The sequence below is a fragment of the Anopheles moucheti genome, chromosome 2 (assembly GCF_943734755.1).
Source record: "Anopheles moucheti chromosome 2, idAnoMoucSN_F20_07, whole genome shotgun sequence".
NCBI lineage: Eukaryota > Metazoa > Arthropoda > Insecta > Diptera > Culicidae > Anopheles > Anopheles moucheti.
In genome coordinates, this window is record NC_069140.1 from 57,273,964 (window position 1) to 57,295,844 (window position 21,881).

Genomic DNA, 21,881 nt, shown 5'->3' on the forward strand with positions numbered 1-21,881 from the left:
CATGTAAACAACCACCTGTAATGAAAACACAACCAAATTATCGATGTGAAAATGACTGATTTATTGTTCCTTTCATTTAAAAACATACACAAAATGGCATGATCGCCATGGCGCTTGCACGTCACCGCAATTCGCATTACATACTAGCTACCGTCGAGTTCGTACGCCTAAACTGTATCTACAAACTACTGGAGACCGTTACTGTGGCACGTCCCGGTCCTGGGAAGATTTAGAGTGTGATCGAAGGGAAAACGGCCGTTTTCCCCAAACGATGCTGATATGAGAGGAATGAAACTTTATAGAACAATATGTAACGCTCCTAAAAGTCAACTCGATTGAGAAACAGTTCGTCTAGCGCACGGTTCGCTATCTCTATTACGACTACCGGGAAGAAGGCTAGAGCCGACTAAACGAAAACTTTAAGATGTAGTAAAACAGAGACTTCGCTATATTTAGTAGTAATTTTCCTAACATTAATTGCTAAAGATTTTCTTCAATAAGACTTACCAGCTTAGGTTGTAATGTAAATATAACTATATATATATGTATATATATCTATGTATATATATATTCCGTTGGCTTATTTATGGCTGTTAAAATTACTTACTACAATTTTGGTTCACTGTAGATTACACGCAACGATCAACGATCGTTACTTTGCACGAAGAATTCCTTGCAAGACTGTTTCCTCCTAACCGTCGTGTGGTGAGTCCTATCTACACTTGGGATCTCCCTATCTGCATTAAACTGTCTATCGATCGTTCCTTCCATTTAATAACCATTACCGAACATAGAGTCCAGGGTAATGGGATTAAATAATAAGAAAAGAGTACTGTGCTAATCCAGAGATACACGGTTCTGGCAAGAGTTCAAGAATTGAAGTTACACTTACACTAGCTTCCGATCCATTCGCATATTTCGGATGAACTTTGAGCATGTCAGACGGATACATTCGTCTCCTGCACTGGATCGGATCATCTGGAACAACCAGGACCGGCAGAGCTGGAGAAATGATAGGTTGATAATATATTGTCCATGCAGTGGCAGCTCGCGCAGGGTTGTGTGGCCGGTGGTACCGATGGCGTATGCAACAACACCTTACGTGGCAAAGTATTTGATTATGTTTCAGTCGATCGCCTGAGATGAGCGTATATCGTTGTGCACCGCGATGTGCATCTTAGCGTTGGTTGGTCGGTTTGGGTAGATCTCATAATCGATATCGTCGTCCTCCTCCTCCTCGTCCATATCTTCGCCCTGTTTGATGAACACTGTTTTTAGTGAACCGGGAAACGGGATGATATCGGAACTATCAGAACCTTCTTCGTCAGTGGTCAGCACGTCATCGTTCGACTTGATTGCGACGTACGCAGCCGAGAAGCCCTTGAATCCAACCGTATCGTCCGAACGGAACCGCACCATTAGCGCCTCGTGCATCGAGATAATTTCCGGCGGATTCTGTACCGCATGTACAATCCAGTCCAAGGCGCGAGAAAAGAGACAAAAACACAGCAAAAGAACGCGGCAAACATAGGTACACCGGAAACGGAAATAGAGAAAAGCCAAACAAAAGCAAAATATAACGATAGAGCGAACCATACGAGCAATGGAAAGCAAAAAAACAAACAAAGTACATACCGCATTGCCACAGTATTTTCCGTGCAGAGGGCCACTTTCGTCATCCAATCCGCCGTACACCTCGACGTAATCGTACGAGCACATCTTTTCCTCCTCCAGTTCGAAGCTTAGAAATTTTAGTTGTACGTTCTGGCCGGAATCGGCCACAATCGTCCACTCGCAGTCGGCCCCATTGTCATACATGCCCGAGCCGAACTTGATGTGCGAGTAGAAGTGGTTCTTGACTTCGGTCGCCTTTAGGCGCCCACCGCAAGCGGTCGAATGGCTCGCGAAGAAACCTTTCCGCTGCACGCTAGTGTCCGTGTTGAACACCATGTACATCTGGTTTGACGAAGACGAAATGGGATGCGGTATCTTGGCGCCACAGAATCGCCCCAAAGTGTGGCTGTCTGGTGAGTTTCCATCATAGATGACGATGTGATCGTAAGCGCATTCCTGTGAAAAGGAGTGGAAGAACTGGTGAATGTACCCGCAAAATTCTCATACTCGCTTTGAAAGCAAACAATCCGAATAATGCTCACCTGATGCGGCTCAATATCAAACACGTTGAAAACCAACCGTATCCTATGGCCGGGCGTGGTGGTAAAGTGCCAGATGCAATCCTTCTTCGGTGGGTAGTAGTCGGGATAGTTGGGACTAAGGATTTGGCCGTGCGGTGTAAAAATCTCATGCTTGCAGCCACTCTCTTTGCAATCGTGCCCATTGTCGTGCAGCGTGTATCCGTTGCGGCAGGAGCAAACGTACGAGCCGACGGTGTTTTTGCACTCCTGCTGGCATCCTCCATTGTTGACTGCACACTCATCAATGTCGGTAAAGTAAACAGCGGCAAAGCCCGTCTTCTGGATCGTCTTATCAGACTTAAACACCACCCGCAGGATATTCCACTCGGACGTAATCGGTGCCGGTACGGTGTACCCACAGTACGAACCGTGCTTGTGAAGCGTTCCGTCCGGGCTTTTCGACAGCACGGCCACGTAGTCATATTCGCATTCGGACGCTTGATAAAACGTATTACCCTCCAGGTCGAAGTGTGTAAAGTTGAGGGTGATTTTGTGCTGTGGCATTGCCACTATCTCCCACACGCACTCCTTCATGATGGGGTACTCTTTCGGGAAGGACGGCGAAAGGATAGTCCCGTTCGGGGTGTCCAGTTGACCTCCGCAGGCATCTGCAAAGCACAATAGCAAGACTGTTTTTAGAGCGACTTCTAATCGGATCAACACCACAAATCAAATCCCTTTGTTCCTGCTATCCTGCCATCAACAGCACGCCAATGAAGCGGCCAGCCAACGGTTAGCAATTTCTTCCATCTGCCCCCAATGGCTTTGACGACTCGGGTTTCAAGGGGTTTGAATCTCGCACAACAGCTAAAGAACAATCTCGAGAACAGAGCAAATCTGGCGGCAAGAAGAACTTACTTTCGCACGATTTCTTATCGCTGTGCAGCTCGTAACCGATGTAGCAGGCACACTCGTAACCTCCGAGGGTGTTGATGCACTCGTGCTCACAACCATGATCCATGTGCTCGCACTCGTCCACCTCCTTCATGAAGGTAGCCGAAAATCCCGCCTTCTGCACCGACCCATCCGATACGAACTTTACGAACAGCTTGTTGGACGTTGATCTAGCAGGGCGAAATGACAAAGGAGAAATGTAGCAAGAAAAGTGAAAACTCACATCCAAGGACAGCGACCATTGAGCACATGCTTGAAACGAGCATTGGCGTAGGACACCGAACGGTACTTACTTCATATCGGGCGGTATTTTGTAGCCGCAAAAAACACCAATAAGCCGCGAGTCCGCCGTACCGCCGTCCCGCACCTCGACGTAATCGTAAACGCAGTTATCATGGTTTTCCACTTCAAACGATTGAAACTTTAAGGCGACCTGATAGTCCTTCGGGACGGTGATGCGCCAGATGCATTCCTTGTTCGGTAGGTAGTCGACGGGATAGTTGGGTGATTCGAGACGTCCGCCAGATTCGAGATTCATATCGCCGCCACAGATTGCTGAAAATCGGGACCATGAAAATGCGAGAGCAAACGCAGAACTGTGAGCTCACTATTCGTGGATGGCTTAACGTGAACAAAAACATTAAAAGATAATAACGCCACGTGAACGGTATGACGGGACGCGAATTTTTTCGATGAAACTATAGTTAAGAAGCGTCGTCCAAATACAAATATTTCGTCAAATTTACAAACATTTCACTTTAATGTAAAACTATTTTTTCTATAGAGTTTTGGTCATCGTTCCACTCGGTCTCGGTCCTGTCGTGTGAAGACTCGTCCACCGCGATTCAACCCCTTTTTACATTTCACGGAGCGATTCAGCCTCTTCTTATATTAGAAAAGAATCCCTTCGTTACAATTTCGAACGGTACCTTTCCCGCTGGTTGTGGAATTATTTAATGTACAACTGGTTATAATACAGGTTACGCACCTTCGTAGTTGGCCGCAAAGCCCCGCATCGATGCCTGCCGGAAGGTGGTTGTGTACGTGAGCAGCATACGACTGCCGGTGGAGCGGATGAGCTCATTCACCTTGCCGGAACCGCAAAATTTGCCCAGTATCGGCGACTTGTGCCAGTAACCGTCCCGAATCTCCAGGTAATCGGACCGGCAGCTGTTTGATTTGTAAATATCCTGCGAAATGTGGTAGAGACGAGGGAAATGAAATCAAGTTAACCGGAGGCAAACGCGACAAGAAATCATTTTTCCGTTTCCATAGCGTGCACCATCTGGTGGAATCATCTAAGCAGGATGGAATACCGAACACCCCGCACACTGAGTGACGATTGGTGATGGTAGATGATGAACTTTTTGGGTTTGGATTCGGAACAGAATCCGCAAATGTGTAGCTTCTCTGCTAGACGTACCAGGTCGGTTATATTCAGAACTATCCTTTCGCCGTGTGTAGCCGTGATGCGCCATTCGCAGCGTTCCGGTTCGGTCGGCGGTGTCGTGGAGTAGTACGTCGGGGAGGTGAAGCTGGCCGAGTTTTCCTGGAACGTGCGTCCGCACTCTGAAACGAAGAACGGGCCGCATAAGTGGAGCAATGATGCAGTCGTTCAAGCGTAAGGGTTTCCCTACGTGCAGTCATGAATGAAAAATCACACCAGAAGGCGAGGGACTGTCGAAAAGGGTTTTTCTAATTTGTTTCTTGTCCGTCAGCAAATGGATATGTTGCTGCATGGTTGAGCTTGATGAAGTTAGTGAAATGGAGTGTGTACTGTAGGATATTGCACACGGATGCAGACACGGAGGCTTTGAAGTTAGTATGCTTAATGTTAAGAAGGAATGAAATGTAGATAACACATTCGCACAAGCACATTCCCAGGCCCTTCGCAGCAGTTTCCATTAGAGGAACTCCTGTACCTTTCTCACGACACGTTTTTCTTTGGTTGTATTGAGGAAATTAACCATGTGTGAATAACACATTTAAGTAGGTCATGTGACCCTTAGCTGCCAAGCCCTATTGTAAATAAGATGTAATAGAAGCCCTTAGGCTCAAAACTGCGGAGTTACTAGGAAAAGCCCAGGACGATGTATCCCACAACTGAAAGAAGAAACACTGCATTGCTTTTTCTACAACTTTTAGTCAAATCCAAACAAAAATCCAGCAACTGAAGCAAAGAGCCTTTATAAAATGTAAATTTCACTAGAAAAGCTTTGCAAGGAAAATTGTCAAAAAGCAACCTAGAATATCAAGTACTCTCTTCTTTTCTTGGCGAAAAGATCTAATAGGTCATGGTACCTACAATTTCTGGCTTACTAGACCCATTTTACCAAGTAGCTAGTTTGTCAAATGCTGGAGTACGAGAGATTGGTCTAAATGGGATTTTGGTGCGGTCCGTTCGTGTGAAGACCGACACCGCTACCATTATGCCACCATGCCGCCTCTAATATCGGTACTAATAAATAAGTACCGTATTTTAGCGTGTATAACAACCCTCCGTGTATAACGACCCCCTAGATGAACTATCCAAGATTTTTGGAAAAAAGATTTTATTTCTTTTTAAAAACAATTCGAACAATTTTATTGTTACATTTAATTGTGAACATAACAAATCAAAATACTCTTTCATATCGTCCTCACTGGTGTTTTCAAACACATTTTCATTGTCATCATCCCCGTCATCACTATCTTCATAAATTGCATGATCCTCAGTCCCATCAAGATTGATACTAATTTCGCATTTTTGAAAGAATTTGACGACAATCGCTTCGCTGACTCCTGACTATGCAGTAATGACCCATTGTCAGATCGCTGGAATGGTGGGTTTTTCTTATTCTTCCTGAAGAAGTCAGATTCTTCCAGAAGAAGTCAGATAGACCTCCAGGAATAGAAACGTTTTGCTTGAGCAACAATTTGTTTAACTTCTGCTGGTAGATGACCTCTAAATGCATCCAGTACTAGCATTGCTGATTTTTCACAAGAACTCCAGGTCTCTTGTTCCAAACATTTTTAAACCACAGATACATCCTTGTCTTATCCATCCATTCTTTTATTTCAACAAAACGACCTTTAATCTAAAAAGCTAGAACGAAAAAGTTAATATCCTTGTATAACGACCCTCTTAATTGGACTTTGGTCATTTTCGACCTAAAAGGAGGTCGTTATACACGCTAAAATACAGTAAGTAAGTAAGTAAGTAAGTAAGTAAGTAAGTAAGTAAGTAAGTAAGTAAGACTAATTAAACATGCTATAAGTTATCCTCGAATCCTAGACGAGACACCCATCAAGCAAAATCGTCTTGCTTTCTCGCTTTGGCAGGTTTGCTTGTGGATTAGTTAGAACGGGGAGCATGATAAATTTGTTTGCTGGGGACGTATCATTGAGGAACTATGTTTGAAAAGATTGTTCATACGTCGTTAAACCTAGTAAATCTGCATGCAATACAATGCTAACAACACTCGAACTAATCAAAAGCATCAGTGAATACTTACTGGCACACTTGTACAGTAGGTTCGCTTGTGCGATATCTCCCTCGCTGAGACGCAACCGTTGGCCAATTTCTGGCCTCTTCCGGCCCGGTATTTCGATGGGAAAGATCGTATCCAGATAGGTACCCTTGGAGAACGTGTTACGCGCGTAGTGCATTATCGAATCGTAGTCATACGGTAAGCCAAGCGAGTTCACCTCATCTTCGGTGAGCTTGTTGAAGTTGTACTCCTGCCCAACCACGATGTTGTTCTTCTCGATCACGACATGGTTTTCCCGATCCGGGCGCGTATGCTCATGCCAGAACCCAACCACGTGACCCAGCTCGTGCACCACAATGCCAAACTTGTCGCAGTTCTTACCGATTGAAATTGCTTGCGGTCCGTTGCCCCGTTTGCCGACGAACGAGCAGCAGCTGTTAGAAAGGGCGGCAAGGAAAGTCATTAGCAGTGGCCATTCGCGTTAGGCGTGAGGCGCCTTGCTCGAACTGCGTTTCGCCACATCTTACCCGCAGGCACGCTCGGTGAAAACGATATAGTTCGGATGGTCAATTGGGTTGCGCTCGACGAACTTGATGCACGTATAGTTCTCCCAGTGACGCATCGCCTGCCGGAACAGGGCCTTGTGCATGCCGCTAAAGTTCCCATCAATCTCGTAAGGTATGACGCCAAAGTCCCAGATGCGTTCCTTCTTTGCCGTGGCTGCCCGTGCCACGCGATGATGCTGATGGTCCCGATCGTCTGATGCATAGTAAACATGGCTGCGAAAGTGGCAATAAAATCAAATACCGCTGTTTACCATCGTTATGTACAACCCCCCCCCCCTGTATGCAATGACGTGGTTCGGTTCGTGTGCTGTACTATTTCATTTCGATTGATTCAGCGTTTAAACGCAGCAGGGGAAACCCGTGGCAGCGCATCGTTTTGCTTTTGATGGCCTTTGTTTTATTAACTGTAATGATTTGCATTATGTAGCGTTGAAGCAATGTGGGTGGAGTGCCACATAAAGATTATCAACAAATTGATAATTCACAGTTGAATGTTCTGAAGCATTTTTTTCAAATTTTATGTAAAAATTCAAACAACATTTTCAAATCGCCCGTTTACATTTGGCGGATAACAAACTGCAGCAAAGTTCCCATGTTCTGGCAAAATTGTAAAGCGCATTTGCAGGTAATACTGCGTGGAATATTCATCCGCATTTCGGAAAGGTTTTTTTCCGCATTACAAAAAGGCTACGAGTGAAAAAAAACCTGAAATATCCCACCGGCAATGATCCTACATTTGTATGCACGTCCTGCATCTATGTTGCGAGCATAAAAACGTCGATGAAATTGTACACCGTCGTGTACACACACGGTACACGTCGTCATTCTTCGCAATTCGTTACGGAATCATGAAAATGCTCTCCATTTCAACCCCCGGCGCAGCCGTGCAGCAACACGGTACGGAACGGAAGGAGCGGTAGGATTAAACTGCTGCACCCAATCCTCCCCGCTTGATGCACCGTTCGCGTCAAATCGTACAAAACGAAGCTTCGTCAAAAGCATGCCAGCCATCGCGTAGTGTACAAAGCACCGTTTACAAAGTTTCGTCCACGCGGTACGGCCAGCTGACGGGCCGCAATCGCCCGTCCGAAGAGGCCACTTGCAGCAAACACTTGACAGGACCAGGACAGGGCCACGTCTGCTTGTGTGTGTTTGCAGGAGAAAAGGAGCGGCGTACGTACCTTTCTGCTTCGTCCTCAACAGGTAAGTACGGTGGGGGTGAATCTTGAGCACCCGGAGCCTGTGCTTTATGGTCCGGTCGGTGATGCAAATTCATGCCATTGTCGCGTTCGTCCTGCACCGATCCGGTGGATTGTGCCCCGGCAGGTCGTTCGTAAAGGTGGTGCTCGGAACGATGACGATGTTGAGCGCGAGGATGATACGACTGGCCGTGGTTTCCATCGTCCCATCCGGTCTTCCCATCCCGTAGCTTACCGGCACTGGAGGTGGGGCCCATATCAACGGGCATGGTCTCCCGCTGTTCGTTGTTATTACCGTCATCGTTGTCGCGCTTGCCGTGGTCGTTAGTGATGACATCCTGATGATGCTTCCGTTTGCTGTCACCTCCAACGCGACGTCGCTTTTTCTTCGGTGTACGGGCGTGTGCCCTTCGCCCGTCCGGTTCGTCCTGATGGTGCGGCTCCCGGCGGTGGCTCGATCGAAGATTGCGATCCCGAACCGAGTACGTCACGGTGCCCAGCTCGACTCGCAAACGTTCCAACCGTGAGTGGTACGAGTTTTTGTTGACCGTCCCATTCGACGAGGACTGTTTGGATGTGGTTTTCGCTGTTGGGGCAGAGCTGTCCGTTATGCCGTCATCCGCATCGTGAAACTTGGGATGTTGGGAAGGCGAATGTTGCTGCTGCCGACGTCTGCGATGGTGACGACCGCGGGTGCGGACCTGACCAGCATCTTGTTCTGCGTTACCGCTCGTTAGCTGGCCGCTCTGCTCATTCGATGGATGCTGTCGTCTCGCAAGCTCCACTACGGGTGTACCTGGAACCGTAGTCTCGTTGCTTCCTCCTGCCCCTTGCGGGACTGTCCGGGATTGCATGCCGACGGTTACGGAAGCCGCTGTCGTCGTCGGTGTTTTCGTCACTAAGGCAAATGTGACTACTTTCCTACTGGCGTGATTGTTGCTGATAATATTATCGCTGATCGAATCGATAACGATGTCCTTCGTGTTGGACTGGATCCGATTATGGTCAATGTTCCGCATGGCACCGGTTGCATTTTTCTTGTTAGGCGTGGCAGTTTGTTTCTCGCTCACCGTGTCCCCCACCGTCGCGGGTTCGCGGCGCACAATAATGTTATCCCGGTTGTCGATAATGGTGGCCCGCACCGGAGGTTCACCGGAACTGTCCGTGATGGAATTTTCGCTCTCGTATGACGTGCCCGATGGTGAATGCCCGTACTGACCACCCGTGGCGGACGTCATACCGGACAGTGGCGTTGAGGCGCGCTGTTTCGTTTTCTTCCGTATCATGTCCGTCATGCCTTCCTCCTCGACCTGCAACCCCTCGAGATACACCTCCTGCTTCAGCTTCACAATGTCCTGCTCGAGGCTCTTGTTCATTCGCTGGCGCTGCCATTCGGTTTCATAATTTACGTTCGGCATTGCGATGTCGCCCATAAATCCACCTGCAAATGCAACAACAACAACAACAACGGAAGCGAAATGAAAGTGAGTGGGTGAGAACGAGTACGTGTTATGTGTGATTAGAAACACCCGACGACCCAGTTTTCAGCGGTTCACTGGAAGCACCTGCGCTTAACAGATAGTCCATAACCATTTTGACCATGTCCATGACCACATGCAGAACCCATTTATCACCTTTACATATGGGTTTACACGGACATGCACTATAGGACATCGGTGCCATATGAAGCATGGTGTTTTCTAAAATACGAAATAAAGCAACATTCTCACTGAGCTAACCTGCAACGAAATGGTTAAAAATGTCTGCCCATTGCATTCCCAGCTGTCTGGAAACATTGGAGAATGCTGTGAATCTAGAAGAAGTAATAGGAGTAAACTGCAGACCAGTTTAATTTATATTAAGCTTAACTAATTCATGTATGCATATGTTACGCTTCAACCATGACGATCCTTTTTAAATTCATTTTAATTATTTTTCAAACAAATTCACTGTTAGACAGCTCTAAGGGTTGTGCTCTTGAATCGCTGTAACGCCAAGTAAGATTAAACTTTCATGCGGTATTCATTGTAACTGATACTGTGGCCGGATAACCTTAATTATGATCATCGCATGGCTTATTCCACTTCCGCTCTGTACGCATCAGCCTTTCATATTGTGGGTATTGTCCAGCTGGCACGATTCATGTATATTTCACAATTTCCCAATTAGTTCGCATGAACCCACCCAGACCGGTGGTTTAATGGTAAGGATATCGATACCTCCACGACAGGAACCTTTTTGGTCTAGTCCAGTGGTCGGTAAACTTGTTGGAGCAACGAAACCATATACAGTCATTTCCCGAGATACGCGAATCTCAACATTTTGACAGTTGGTGTAATTTTGTATGTGAAATTCAATTTTTGATTTGCCAATTTTGAAATTTTCCCCCAAAACACGTTACAATTTAATATTATAAAAAATCAAAGATAAATCAAGTAACGTGAAAAAAAGAAATTGATTCCTAAATACTAAATATAATAATATATTTTTAATATAGTATAATATATTATAAAGGGAATTCGCTGTAACGCAAAAAAACGGGTTACGGGAAATCTTTTGGCACGCAATATTCGCCTTACTCGGGAAAAGACATGATACAGAAAAACACACATGCAACGAGTTTTTCAGAGCCCAGAAGTGACCGAAAACAGAAGCGATATCCTGGCAGAAAATTACCTGCTGATGGTTGAGAATAATCAGATGAGGTTTAACATGATTTTATAAGATTTCGATATCTATTTCACTCACAAACTTTAGTGAGGCTATCATTGTGGGACACCACCTTTTTTAGTAATTGTTGTTATTCCTTACGTTAGTTCTGCTTTATTTACACACATTTTTTATTTATTATTTTACATTATTGGGAAAAAAATGTTCAAAAGAGAGAAAGTTGGGAAAGATTGAGCTATTTGGGACGAGTGCACAATAGCAGAAGCTACACGTAAAAACTACCAAAACGCATGTGACTCGCGAGCCAAACTTTGCCAACCACTGGACTGCTCTAGTTCATCTTCTCGCTGAGGTTGACGAAATGCTAGTTCCGCAGCTCTAATGGTGGTGGCGATTGGTATTTAGATCGGAAAATTGACCAAAAAAAAAACATGTGAGTGTTGTGACAATTCAAAGAGTTTTACAATGTATTAATAACAAAGATTCACCTAGACGGGACAACAAACCTAGTTCCGATAACACTACAATCTACAATAACGCAAGCGATCATCAAATAATATAACACCAGTAACTATGTTATGTTAACTCATAGTATCGCTATGAGATGGTTAATTCGCCATGACTGTGACCCGTGGCCACCAGACTAGTGTTGGGTAATTCAGATGCAGGTTCATGAATTCTCAAGATTCAAAGGATTTTTCATACAGATTAAATTGGTATGAGCACCGCTAGCATCCGGTTGCGTGAAGCCATCCAGCTGATTTTTTGCTAGCAACTATTTTAGCTTATAATTTGCCCATGTTGAACTCAATCGCTCAGAATTAATCCTCACAAAACAAATTCCAAAATTAAATTGCATCTATACAGAAATACCTATTTCAGAAGCAAAAAGAATGAAAATTATAAAACCAAGTTTCCCGAGAGATCCATGAATCTACGAGGATTCATGAATATCGAGCATTTGCGATTTTCTAGGATTCATGATTCTTTGAGCATTCATGAGCCTTTTGAGAGCTGACTCTTGATTTGAAGGATTCCTAGCTGAAGATGCATATGAAAGACTCTTCGTAAAAGATTCATTAAGCACAACATTACTGCAGACCCATCGCAAATAGAAACAGTCTAAACAAAGCTAGAAATTGCCTGAATCAGCTAACTTTTAAGCTTTTTTACCAGAACTCGTTTCTAACGATTCTAATGTTGTAATAGAATAGTGAAACAATAATATTTTCCGTTGTGCCAAAGGAGGTGTATCCACTATATTGGTCAAAGATTCCTAAAATTGAGTATTTTTGCGGACTTTGGCTTGGGCAAAACTGAACAAATACGTGAATCCTTCGCTATTGTTGTATAAAAAAGTTAGAAAGCGTGCTTACTCTAAGAAATATTAATCAAAATTGAGTTAGAATACTAAATAAACGTTTTAATTCAAATTTTTCATAAGATATTAAACTATCAGATATGATATACTAGACTTTTTGTTACTACCACATAATCTAGTAAGTGCATTGTTCCAAAAAGTTTCGATCCCATGAACTTTAATATTTTTCATATCAGGCACGAAATGTTAGGATCGTTGCAAACTTAAATACTTATTAAACTGGAATAAATACTTATTATAGTTGCCATAAAGCGTCGACCATCCACACCGTTTCTTAAGTAATATCTTGGTACCCAATAAAGCACCTTACTGACTGCTTTGTCACACTCAGTGAAACAGGGCAGCGATTTAAGGTTCTTTCCTGGGTACGTGTGCATTGCTTAACATCCACGATGCCGTAGCAAAGCGTAAACACAATCAGTGGAATATGTACCAACAGCAAACGCTCTGCTGGTAAAATGGAATCCTTCGATGGAATGAGATAATTTCGAGGGGCGGGGATGAATTCAATTTTCCACATACGTCAAGAATTGGGTGCTCGACATCGTTCTGCCACCTACGTTCCATTCAATGGAACCGATTGACTTCAGCCGGAAACTATCCGTTTCGAACAGCTCGAAACCGGAACCCATGCTATCGTCTTCGAGGCCATTGTGACCCTGCGCTTTCCGGGCCGGGTTAGTTAGTTAGTGGTTCCATTTGGGTTAGAACATAAATTACGAATAAATTTGAATCAACCGCATGGCTGTCGGGCCAACCAGTAATTTCATTATTTGGGTGTAAAAGAGAGCCGTCCATTTTTGTTGTTGATCGTAGGGCAGGACAGAACTGCGAATGAAGTCAACCGAAAGCAAAAACCAACCGGCATTTCTTTGTGGCTACAGTTCATGCAATGGATGGATGGATGCACGGATGGTCAACCACTCACAATATCGTGTGTTTGTGGGTGGTGGTACGAGACCCTGCGATGCTGAAGCAGTGTTAGCATCAAGTGCAACAGGAGAAAGTTGGCAGAAGCGAGGCAAACAAAAGCGCATATGTGCATTTAATTGCATTTGATTCTTTCTTGTTCTTTTTCCCTTCTTCCCAGTGTGTCTCATGCAGATCTGGCGCCCAAATACGGCAAAACACATTTTCACACACATGTACACATGCACGGTACATATGTTTTTCCAACGTGCGATTTGGCGATGTGCTTCTTTTTTTCTTGCTGTAGAGCAGTCCCAGCTGAGAAATGAATCCCTCATCCATCCACCATTTCCCATCAAGCACTGCTCCCATGTATAGAACAATGCCATACAATTAGGTTACACTGGTCCTGTGGTTGGGAGTGTAAGTGTAAAATTTTGCATGTAATTGAGTCGCTAGAAGCGAGATACAACACGGGTAACAAATCACTGGAACCAAAATTATGCGGTACCAGCCCTGGTACGCATGATAGATGTGACAGATTTTATTCCCCGCAAAACACAACACAGAACGTTAAAGTGGGTCAAATGAATAAGGCTTGCACTTCCGAAAAACAAATGATGCTCCAAAGCATAATGGATGAAGCTTAGAGCCATCTGGATGTCGAGCAGTTTGATTGATGCAAACAAACATTTGGGTTTGAAAACGCAGATCCAAATGTTAAATACATTCCTATGAATTATTTAAAACATTTTCCTCTTACAAAAAAGCCCCCCGTTTGATAATTCAATTGTTTTAAGCAATAAACAACTGGGACTATGAATTAGAAATAATCATAGCTGAATGGGCAGTATTGCAAACCCCAGCTGGACTTATTGTGGTGATCATGCGTTATAGACCGTGCTGGTTGAGCCACTGTCTTCGAAGGAATGAAATTGTTGCTCTTGGGTAGTTCGAAATACAACATTTTTACAAGAAAATAAATAAAAAAGGCACACACAAAAAAAAGTCCAAAAGATACAGTGTTCCCAAAGCAACACCAACAACACCGATACAGTGTGTACAGAAAAGTCTGTCCTTCGGCGGTGGAATGATGATAAATGAGAATTAATTAAATTATAACCGTAGCAGAGCTGCGGCGCACGCGATCCCATTTAAATTGTTCCGCTCAGCCTCCCCCCCACCCCCCACAAGAACGCATATTGCATAGTGGTTGCGGCCTTTCCATTCCATTCAATTCCCAGGAAGCCCGGTGCAACATATGGATACAACGAAAAAAAAACAACAAAACATACACGTTGCCATAGCAGCACCAACACTGTTACGGATGCAGGACAGCATCTCTGGGAGTTGAATTGAATCATCAACGGGCGAAGTACGGGTGCAGTACCGTAGTAGTACCGCAACGAAACCAACGATCCACCGCCCCACAGAACGTGAGTGTCCCACTGGTGTGTCCACACGAAAAAAAAATAAACACAGCGGCAACAAAAAGGAACAGCTTAATTGCATTGTTTCTTGTTCTGTTCGATTAAAAACGAGCGTTTAAAATTAAATTCAACTCAGCATGGCCCCGTATCATGTTGATGCAATAATATCATTCACCAATTGCTGCTTGTTTCAAATGTGGTTATGATAGCGGGAAATATGCTCACAGCATTTCGCTAAAATTAAATCAATAGTATGACAACAAACTTAGCAAAATATCTGAGAACTGCAAAAAAAAGTCACAGTTGAACGAAAATTAACTTGATTGAATTACACAGCTCTAACACTAGGGATTACTCAACATTAATTATCCAACATTAAAAATCATGTGTTGGATGAATACATAAGGATTAAGTTGTCCTGATCAGGAACCGAGAAGCTTGTGACTTAAGTGAGCATAAATATCCAAACAACATTAGTAAGGGTTCGTTCGCTAGAATGCTCAATTAATATAGCTTTAATTTTTAGTGATGAACCGATTCACTATATGTATATCTTTTTCTGATTTATTCTTATAGTACGCAACCATATTAGATCATAATCTCGTTTTTCGAAATAGTTAGTGTGCTTTTCTTCGTCTATTTGCGGTTCTATTTGAAGAGATAATGAAGTTTAATGAGTTTGAAGTTGAATTGCACGCTTGAATTCGGTACTTTTCGTAGATTACCAGCCATCATCTGCTAGTTTTATCATAACGTCCTTTCTGTCGGCTCGGTGGTGGGACCGATCAAAAATTCCATCCGGACTAATTCCCTCATACGCAAGACTAACCATCCATCCAACTACGGTTAAATAAAGTCAAAGAAAGCCAGAAATGGCAGCCCTAGACCTCGTGAGGTTGTTGTACTGATAAAGAAGAAATAGAAGAAGTAGTCCAGGCTGGGTAGTTCGGTGTCATTTATATGACATGACTCTTTTTAACGATATCCTTTTGAATATGGCTAAGAGATGGTTGATGTGTGTGGATTGATGTAAAATAACCAAACCTTAAAAGTGTAATAATGAAAATATGTGAATAAACCGTCAGGAACTGTCAGCATAAAAATATACAGAATTTGGACAACTAATCAGCAATCATAGACTTCAAGTATGGACGACGTCCCGTTGGGATTTGAGAAGGCGCTACAGCTACTTCAAGGTCTTGGCCAGCTGCATGAGGTCGCTGCAACACTCATGATCGAGTGCCGTCGTCTGGTAATTATTCCGATTTTCTGGCTGAGTTATTTATGCTATCACTCCAGCTCAATCTGACCTATCACGACTCTTCTGTCCATATGGAGGGTTTTAAAGGACTTTCCCGAATACATCGTCATGGCATACATACAGGACATGTGTGTATGGACACCTTATGCAATATAACACACATTACCGATTTAACCCGAGTGCATCCTTAGGATGAGGGAGGGAAATGTCGCTCATCCACATAGCTATAAGTTATATACCCTGTCGATCTTCCGTGAATAACAAAAAAATATCATTATGAATATGTTTCTAAACCTTCCCAAATGTCAGAAGAAACAGGGGAAAACTTTTTTGTTGTGAAAACTGACGCTTCGAGAGGCACACAATTTTAAAACCAATAAGACCTTCAGTAATTACACATTGTTTGGACATGGAAAAAAGGAACATAAGATAACCAAGCGAACGCTCCAGCCTGAGCACGCTAAAACCAATAATAAACGGTCTGCTAACTATGCTGATGGGCATAGCATAATTCAAAGCACCGTAAAATGTTCCCACGTTTTTTTTAAATAAAAAACCACAGTATAATTAAAACATACTCCTCAGCAGTAGCCGCAATGAATCATTATGCAACCTTTTGAAGCGTGTTGATGCCACGTTTAAATATCATCAACTAGGAGCTAAAAAAAGTGAAGTAATTAGCAATTTAAATTGCTTTTGCGCTAAATATTTAACGTTTTTATTTATCATCGCTATCGTTAACAGCTTTAATAGGATTATGATTATTATCCTATGTGGCAAAAATGGTACTGGAGAGTGACTACTACGAGAGTAAAGATTTATTAACGTAACTAAAACATATATGTGACTAAGTATATACAACCTGTATATAAACCTGTAACAAATTATACATACAAAGCATACTTTCCTACTTCATTTCAAAGCAGAATAGTAAAATTTTCATAAAGGTGTAGTACATTTAAAAAATATTGTTTTTGTTTCTTTTTCTCAGCTGGAGGTCAAAATGGGAAGCAACGCTTCGAGTGCACTCGCAAAATTTTAAATGTGATTAACTCGAAACAATGTACTCAAAATTAGCCAACATCGTAAAGGTTCGTTCGGTTCGAATGAAGTTTATTTTTTTTGGATTTAGCTTTTCTATTATCGTACGTAGTAACAGTTTTCGTAATTTCTTCTGGTGCTTTTCGTTCATTTTTAGAAAAGTATATTTTGCTAAATGCTGCTCTCTATGCTGCTCTGTAATGGGGTAGGATCCAAAGCCTCTTGAAGGTTCCATAGGTTCTCCTACTTAACTTCTATTCCGTTACGTCCTCTCCGTGCAGGGTGGTAATGTCCTTATGCTTATCCAAGTTTGAGAACACGGGCTGTTCTCAACCCCTTGGGCGGATGGTGTGGATAGTCCAGCTTTCTGAGCTACCTGATCGTGGGGGTGGGGGGGGGGGGGGCAATCAGACGCTAAACGAAGCTGTTACGAGGCCCTCCCGAGATAATTCTGTATGGAGGTACTAGGTACTCTGTATAGAGCCGGAACCTTGAAGCAACTGGTTGACGCCCTAGCCACATTGAACATGGACCACGTAGCTCTAAGAGGAATCCGGTGGTTAGGGAGTGGTGTACAGAACAAGCGTGGCAGCAACCGCTACGACATCTACTATAGCAGCCACGACCGCCACCACATGCTCGCAACGGGATTCGTCGTAGGACCCCGGCAGAAATCCGATATAATCGGCTTCAAGGCTATTGATGACAGGCTATGTACCAGAGCCAGATTCTTCAACATCAGCCCCATTAACGTTCGCGCCCCTACCGAAGAAAAGGACGAAAAGGACGAAGAGAAAGACCTGTTCTATGGCCGCCTCGAAAAAATCACTGACCAGTGTCCCAGGCATGACCTCAAAATCATCCTGGGGGACTTCAATGCTAAAATCGCTAAATCAACGTCTACATGAGTACAGCACCGACAATGATAGTAGATTGGTCCTGGTGAGGCTATAGGTGAGGCTCTAAAATGGGTGAGGCGAAAGGTGGAACGCTCTAAAAACGAATACTACCAACTGCGCAACGACGCTTTTTACGCCAAGAACATAGTTTCATGTATATAGTAGTCTTAGTGAAAGGATAACTAATTATAAGTATGAGATATTTGTAATAAAATTTAGTCTAACTTTGCAATCCGTACTGAGAATATTTCTTTTCTTCAGGTATTGAACAAAGGGTGTGCGCCAAGGAGACGGGTTAGCTTGTCTACTCTCCAAGGGCCATCAGCGACTCGGAGGTGGAAACTTCGGAGACCATCTTCTATAAGTCGATCCAAATCCTGATGACATAGACATCATTGGTCTACGGCACTCCTAAGCAGCGGATGCTCACCAAATGATTGAGCCGGTGGCTGAAATCCTCGGGTTGGAGCGACCATCAGCGAATCTGCTAACAAACGAAGTCGTCCAAAAGTTCACCTATCTTGGGTCAAAAGTCAGCACCGGTATTACATAGATATTGAGATACGCGATAGGGTGTGCTGGCTGCCAACCGGGAATTCTATAGTCTGAGGAAACTCCTCTACTCAAAACACCTGCAACGATCAACGAAGCGGGAACTATATAGAACTTAGATAGTTCCAGTACTCACATACGTCTCTGAGACATAGACTTTGTCCAAAACTTTGACAAAACTCTCTTAGTTGCGTTTGAGAGGAAGACGCTCAGAAGGATTTTTGGCCCCGTATTTGTGCCGCCATAATGATGAGCTTTATGAGCTGTACGACGATGAGCTGTAATTACTGTCGTACAACAGATTAGACTCGCCAGACTCCGGTGGGGTGGTCACGTCATGAGAATGACGCCGGACGATCCAGCTCAAAAGTCCTTTAAACTCGTTCACCTGAGGCATGGTAGGCCCAAATTGAGGTGGAGTGATGGCGTTGATGCGTCTGCCAGAAAGGCCAGAATAATGGATGAGTGGTGAGCGGTTTAGAGAACTCCTGCAGCAGGCCAAGACCCTGGAGTGGTTGTAGCCAGATAAGTAAGTAAGAACATATTCTGCTAAACGTTTTCAACTTTACAATTTTTAACATAATTCAAAAATCATACGTACAATGTTAGACTTATAAAAGTTTAAGGTGAAAATATCAATCATGGATGTCTCATTGCATCGAGTATAAAGTCTAATGTAGGCAACTTCAAAAGACTTATATATTGTGAGTAAGCAAAATTGGAGCCAAATAATTGAAGTAATATGAACACTTCCAAGCCTCACAGACTGCAACAAGCACTAAAAAATAATGGAAATACTTTTGGGTATTAAACACATGATCGCTATTGTTCATATACAGTAACTGCTCCAGTTTTCGGCAGCTTAATGCAGCTTTTCTGGCAATAATTCTCATCTTTGTGATTTTGTTTCGGTTTCTAAACTATCGTAGTCTATTTCTGTATAGGATAATTGCTCAAGTTTTCGGCACCTGGTTCTACAAAAATTAAAACCACGATACGAGTTGGACCTTTCATCTGGTCGATACTTTAGGTGAAAATTATGCAATAATAAATCGGTACAATTTTCATTTTGTAACATGTGTGAGTAGGAGTGTCCGTATACTTATTTCCAAGTGAGGGAGTTTCCCATATTTCTCTGCTTATATTTTATTTCGCTTAAAATGTGCGCTCTTTTACGATGTACCCTCACCCGTCCATTCCAACCCGTTTGGTAATTTTGTCAACATGGCGCTATATGACGTACACCCGACTGGTAGCTAGGCAACCGTGCGAGATTTACTTACTCGATTTGCAAGGATCCATGTCGATGTCACCAGAGATGCTTTTCGGAAAGCGCGCATCGAGCAGCTCATCAATCGTGTACCGGTGGTGTTGATGCTTCTGCGTTATCAACGTCTCGTTCAGCAACAGGCCTTCGGTAAGCTGATTAATGAAAATGATCACCATGACGATCGGTACCCAGCGCGGAAATCCTACCGATAGTCGGTACGGTTTATGGTTCCGCACTACATCCGACACCGGTTGCTGCGGATGGAGCCCTCGGCGCCGGTGGTGCTGACGGTACGCCGACGGATAAATCATCATCGTTTGCTCAGCTGCTCCTATGCGAATCCTTCGCCGGTAAGTTAGCTGTTTCACCGTTTTTTATTCCTGTTTTTCACTTTTCTCCTCACTTTTCTCCTCCCTATCCCTGGCTTCACACCGACGACCAAGGGGGGTGCAGCTCTAGCTGCCGCGCGAAGTTTCAATGTTCGACTAAAACCACGTGTGGCGAGGTTACATTATCGTTCGCTGGTGGATATTGATGTAGTAGAAGTGCCGGAAAGTACCTGCAAGCGATTGCGTACGTGCGCAATCTCGTTTTCCGCACACGGCCACACTACAGCTCATCGAATCGAACTTGTCACTTCCGAATACACCTTTCCCCGTTTCGCGCTTCACTTCACTAAAATTGGATTATCCACCCGCCCGTCCGTATAAACGCACTATACAGCATTACAGATTGATTTTCTGCTTATCCTTGCAAAGCATCAGCATGTCGAACAGTATTGTCTAACCCTGCAAAACCAACCGAACCGTACGGAAAATGAAACCAAACACTTGCTGTGCGAGGGAAAACGTTTGAAAGAGTTTGATATTTTTTCACTTCGACATAATTGAACCTGTTCGTAGTTGTACGAGGCGACTTCCTCTGAGCTCACTTGCGTAATTCGCCCGTGGTGGCGATAGGTTCTGCTACGATATCACACCAACTAACCAACGCATTCAGCGTAAGTTATGGGCTGCCAGATCATTCGAACGTCAACACTATTGATAAGGCGATACATCCATTCAAAGCACAAACGACTACCGGACACGGGATCTGGACCCGTTGGGAACGATATGCAGGCAAAGTTAACATGTCTAATTTTGGTATAAAAATAGCGACGAAATTAGAGAGGCGCTGTGAAATTCCACCCATGGCTAGAACTCCACCGGTGACCATTCGGCGAAACATTTCATTACGGAATCGTTGTTCACGTGCTATGCATGAGCCACATGTGACACAGACAAATATCCCTGTCCGTGTTTCAAAATCGTAATTTGCCAGACCCATCGGTCGTTTCATCAAGATTCCCTACACAGAACAACACACGTTCCTTTCTTAGGGCGGGTGGAGGAAATGGAGTGCGTTAAGGGGTAAAAGTGGGATCGGATGTGGGGTATGCAGCATGTCTCCTGAAACATTCACATACCCATTGCCATCAATAAAAACTGCTCTTCCGTGGCAAAGGACCCGACCAAAGGGAAAGCGATTATTCGCAGCAGTCCCTTCCATTCCCCAAAGACGTACCACCGGAAACCACGACGGTTAAGGGTTGCCTTTCGGGTTGTTTTGGTTGCCTGCTGCTGGTTTGAATAGGTCGTTGGTAACATAAAGAAGGAGAGCAAAAAAAAAAAGCGACGATACCCAGACTTTGGGTTTAACCCTCGACCGCTTCGCGCAATCGTCCAATCAAACGTTTTTGGCCCCAAAAAACCCCTTCTGACAAGATGCGGACGGATCCTTCCCAAGGGATGGCCGTGAGCCCGCGCGCCTGAGTGCGTGTTTCTGTGTGCGTGTGTGTGTGTCAAATGACTTTGTATTTTGTTGAACAACAAACTTGCTGCTTCCATTCTGTTGTGGGCGAACAGAATCCATCAGCAATATAACAGGTTCTCGGAAAGCGTGTAAACATTTTGATGAGCATGGAATCCTTCGCGGTAGAGATGCGCCGATAGATAGCCAGACAGCAGCGGTACTCGGTGTGCGTCGAAACTTTAGCAGCAGGGTTGGTCAGGGGTAGGGTGAAGAATTGATGCTGGTAAACACGGGTGTTTGAAGAGGCGATGGAAGGATTTGGAAGTATTTGTACGCTCACGGCAAGCCTGTGC

At 44.0% G+C, this 21,881-nt stretch overlaps 1 protein-coding gene across 1 annotated transcript; it reads right to left on the bottom strand.

The window, feature by feature from the left end:
• Window positions 1–57: 57 nt before the first annotated feature.
• On the bottom strand, window positions 58–20,322 carry LOC128299806 (tolloid-like protein 1). Its single transcript, XM_053035890.1, has 11 exons — window positions 19,751–20,322; window positions 8,307–9,765; window positions 7,087–7,338; window positions 6,584–6,993; window positions 4,513–4,658; window positions 4,078–4,279; window positions 3,383–3,644; window positions 3,054–3,259; window positions 2,157–2,803; window positions 1,636–2,070; window positions 58–1,455 (listed from the first exon to the last, which is right to left on the bottom strand). The coding sequence occupies exons 1-11, from the start codon at window positions 20,049–20,051 to the stop codon at window positions 1,126–1,128; spliced, it is 4,650 nt and encodes a 1,549-aa protein (XP_052891850.1). The 5' UTR covers window positions 20,052–20,322; the 3' UTR covers window positions 58–1,125.
• Between the last annotated feature and the right edge of the window lie 1,559 nt (window positions 20,323–21,881).